At 38.8% G+C, this 3,783-nt stretch overlaps 2 protein-coding genes across 2 annotated transcripts in view; one reads left to right on the top strand and one right to left on the bottom strand.

Moving 5' to 3' along the window:
• Positions 1-2,033, bottom strand: part of LOC109536402 (leukotriene A-4 hydrolase) — a 4,098-nt gene extending 2,065 nt beyond the window's left edge. The window contains exons 1-6 of the mRNA XM_019902594.2: positions 1,942-2,033; positions 1,519-1,571; positions 1,353-1,468; positions 1,124-1,263; positions 956-1,067; positions 639-707 (exon numbers count right to left, since the gene is read on the bottom strand). Coding sequence (XP_019758153.1) covers positions 639-707; positions 956-1,067; positions 1,124-1,263; positions 1,353-1,468; positions 1,519-1,571; positions 1,942-2,033 — 582 coding nt within the window. The remainder of the gene's footprint in view (positions 1-638; positions 708-955; positions 1,068-1,123; positions 1,264-1,352; positions 1,469-1,518; positions 1,572-1,941) is intronic.
• A 40-nt stretch (positions 2,034-2,073) lies between these two features.
• On the top strand, positions 2,074-3,501 carry LOC109536403 (transmembrane protein 192). Its single transcript, XM_019902595.2, has 5 exons — positions 2,074-2,301; positions 2,358-2,603; positions 2,659-2,938; positions 2,999-3,147; positions 3,267-3,501. Exons 1-5 carry the CDS (start codon positions 2,263-2,265, stop codon positions 3,393-3,395), a joined length of 843 nt encoding a protein of 280 aa, XP_019758154.2. The 5' UTR covers positions 2,074-2,262; the 3' UTR covers positions 3,396-3,501.
• Positions 3,502-3,783: the final 282 nt, after the last annotated feature.

Below are 3,783 nucleotides of genomic sequence, written 5' to 3'. Positions count from 1 at the left end.
AAATGAGCAAGAACGCTCGTTTTTACATCATTCCAGAGATGGCCTTTATTCGAAGTTTCTCAAGAACCATTCGAGCCACAGAATTCGTTTTGGCATCGTTGGATAGAGAAGTGAAAACTCGATTCAGTCGTGACAACGTGACTGAGGAAATTCGAGTAGTTTTGACCCAGAAAGCAAAATTTGAATATCACACACTTAGGTGCAAGATTATGCCAAAATTCCATGTTTTCCGTCTCGTTTTTGCTCATATCTCGGAGGCAAAATGAACAAGAAAGCTCATTTGTACATCATTCGAGAGAGAAGTAAATGGCCTTTTTAGAAAGTAAACCATCGATAAGGAAATGAGGGCGGTTTTCTCAAAAAATGCTTGAATTCAAGAAGTTTTAGGTTTGCGTGGTTTTTTTTGAGTTGCAAAATCCACTTGAACATGACGCTGCTTTTTTCGAAGTTTCTCAAGAACCATTCGAGCCAGATAATTCGTTTTGGCATCGTTGGATAGAGAATTGAATGTGGGGGTCATGATACTCATGACCCCCCCCCCCCNCCGCCCTTGCTCTGAAGATGCAAGCCACTCACGCTTGCGAAACGTCAGCCGTTATTTATTTTGCAGAATTTCAGCAGTAAAAACTTGAACTTACTGTTGCGTTGTATGGGGTTTTGACTCCTGGAGTGTCTTGACAGGGTAAAACGGAGCGGGCATGTGTAGGCTGTAAAAAAATAATTATTATACATACATTCCAAGACTAAATAACCCTTAACAGGTTAATTGTCGTCTTCTTCGACAACCCCCAGATGAAAAATCGGAAATATTCAAAAAAATATACAGTGTATTTGTAAACTATCATTTCATCATCATGAAAACTACTTGGAACATTTTACGTTAGATTAGAATCAATTGGTTGATTAACATGCTAAATTCAGTTATCATTAAGTGGCATTTATCATATTCACTTACTTGAAATTGACTGAATAGATAAGGATGTTTTTTCCCCGCCGTTGCTTTCGGAGAAAGCCATTGAAGGCCTGTTGCATCGGGACTTGTTTCATATTCAATGCCAATCTTGTAACTGTAAAATTTCCAAAATAAAACTAGCCGGCCAATATTTAGCCGGAATAAACCTGCCTGTCCTTTACAACTTCAGGCAATTGAACTGTTAGTTTGGAGCCATATTCAGCCACCGGCTCAGCTAATTCAAAGCTCAGTTTTTCTTTGGTATCCGCGTCGTAGATTGATGCGATATGGAGTTTTAAAGTGTCGAGAATCTGAAACGTTTCGGATGATTTTATTCGAAATATGTATATAGATTGCTTTTATAACAAAGTAGACAATTTACTTTGGCACAGCTACTTACGATTTCATTAGCGGACTTATCGACTCTTTCCACCGTAAGCTGAGTGCTGCCTGAGAGAACTTTCCTGTCAAAGTTCACATTTAAATTGAGTGCAATATTCGTCACTTTGACCAGCTCTAAAAGGGAATCAGTCATATTTAAGGGCAGTTTTTGGTCCATCACTTACCAGGTCGTGAAAACGAGCTTGGATCTAAAGGGCTAAGGCCTGCCTTTCCCATCCTGAATGCAACACACCAAAACAGAAGAAATAAATACGAAAACTCAATTCCGAACTGAAAAACTGTTCTGACGAGACTAATGGGAAGACATGAAATGTTTCAATAGTGATAAAGGAAAATAATCCTGGGGTTTGTGCAGATTAGATTAAACAATTTATGTGGTTGAGGTTACAGCTGACTGCCACTTGTCGTAAAACCAGAACACTGATGTTGACAATATCACAACATCAGAGTATGTCTATTAATTAATGCAAAAATACCGCATTAATTAACGAATTTTATATGCAAATCATCATGTTCGTGCACAACTCCTTTGGTAAAATAAAGTCAGGAGTTAACCTCCAAAAAATTAAAATGTCCATTTAATATACCCCTTTGTCTTGATGTAGCCCATGCTTCTGTAGCTGCAGCTCCAGCCAGTTTTTTTCAGGAAACTCGTGAAAGTCACCCTGAAACCAATCATAACAACACTCCAAAAACTTTCACCGTATAACTTCCACTTTGACGACCTAACCTAAAACGCCAATGTCAGAGCGGAAAATAACTTTGAATTGATAAATATTATCAAACCCACGTTTTCTTTGTATGAATGCTAATTACATACGCATGTATTTAGCATTTACCGTTGATGACAGTGAAACTTCGGAATCTCTATATATAAGTTCTATTTGCGGCAGTGAAAATGACTGATTATGGTCAGTTTATCCAGGAGCTACAATACTAATTCTGGAGTGAGTGGATTCCCCATTTAGACAAGCAACAATTGAGGTGCTCAATTGCGTTCCAGGGAGCGACATTTTTTAGCGAATCTGTTAATATGGCTGATAGAGACAACCTTATGCCACTTTGGGACTCCTTTGGAGGCTTCCAGGAGGTCCCCACTGTGCCACTCTTCAGTTTTCACCTGCTCGTTACTTTGATTCTTGATATTGTTGCTATTGTGTATGCAGTAGTCCATCCGGACGCTGGCAGCAAATGCCGAGAGTATTTTATTATAATCTATCTTCATGTTGCTCTATGGATCATCACTTTTGTAAGCCATCAAACCACCAGATTGATGACCTGTTGCTAAATCACTTCACTTCCAGATTATGCACTTGCTGACTAAATTCCTCCACAATAAAGTGCGCCTAAATGGCTACTTGCAGTTCTACAAAAGCGTCGAGTGTCACGCCAGCTTACCTCTAGTTGTAGTAAGCTTATGGACTGTGGTGCTTCTATTTGTCCAGACCTTGATGCAACATTACTATCCCGATAATTTTTCCGAAATATGCCTGAATGGGGGCACTCTATCACCGAGAGCTTACCTATGTGCGTTGATTACTGTGGAATTCTGCGTGATTACTGGCGTGAACATTAGCTACATAAGTAAGAAATATTCCAAAGTGTTTCCACTAAGCAAACAACCATTCAGTGAACAAATTTCAGTGAAAATCGTGAACTTCAATAAGCAGAAACCACAGGCAGATGTGTACAACAGTGAATGGCTGGCTTCCTTTAATCCAGCCATATTCTCTCAAATTGAGGTTGGCTACGGAGAGCTAGGGAGCAAAGTGATCGAGTTTTTGGAGAAACAGGTAAACTAGAATTCTTCGGATCGCTGCAAGAACAGGTTTTTCTCCGATCCAAATTCCACTGTGCAGCAAATCGTAAAAAGTGGCACTGTTAAAACAGCAATATTTATCATTTGTTCTAGGCCGATTTAATTCACTATCTCAAAGAGCACAATGCCAAACTCAATGAGAAGGTGATATCGTTGAGCACCGAGATGCACAGCAAAATCCCTGAAAATAGTGGAACTGGATCCTCAAATGCAGAACCTTAGTTGAAAGGTTGTTCTGTTTTGTTTAAGGATAAAATAAGGTAAATACTCAATAAAAATATTTGTACTGTTAAACTAATAATAAAGTGGTTTTGCTGTTAGTACAGTATACATTCCAATTCTCTATCCAACGATGCCAAAACGAATTCTGTGGCTCAAATGGTTCTTGAGAAACTTCGGAAAAAGCAGCGTCATGTTCAAGTGGATTTTGCAACTCAAAAAAAAACATGCACATCTAAAACTTCTTGAATTCAAGCATTTTTTGAGAAAACTGCCAACATTTCCCCATACATGGTTCACTTTCTAAAAAGGCCATTTATTTCTCTCTAGAATGATGTACAAATGAGCAAAAGTGGGACGGAAAACATGGAATTTTGGCATAATCTTGCAC

The sequence above is a fragment of the Dendroctonus ponderosae genome, unplaced genomic scaffold (assembly GCF_020466585.1).
Source record: "Dendroctonus ponderosae isolate FM_Combo_2020 unplaced genomic scaffold, Dpon_F_20191213v2 Dpon_F_20191213_6, whole genome shotgun sequence".
In the NCBI taxonomy this organism is placed as follows: domain Eukaryota; kingdom Metazoa; phylum Arthropoda; class Insecta; order Coleoptera; family Curculionidae; genus Dendroctonus; species Dendroctonus ponderosae.
The sequence above is the reverse complement of the archived record's forward strand: the minus strand, read 5'-3'. Positions and strand labels throughout refer to the sequence as shown.

Excerpts from the sequence above, each read along its gene's own strand:
- LOC109536403 (XM_019902595.2), top strand. The coding sequence starts at position 2,263 with ATGGTCAGTTTATCCAGGAGCTACAATACTAATTCTGGA. Across the intron at positions 2,604-2,658 it reads CTCTATGGATCATCACTTTT|ATTATGCACTTGCTGACTAA; the intron begins GTAAGCCATCAA and ends CTTCACTTCCAG. Across the intron at positions 3,148-3,266 it reads TCGAGTTTTTGGAGAAACAG|GCCGATTTAATTCACTATCT; the intron begins GTAAACTAGAAT and ends CATTTGTTCTAG.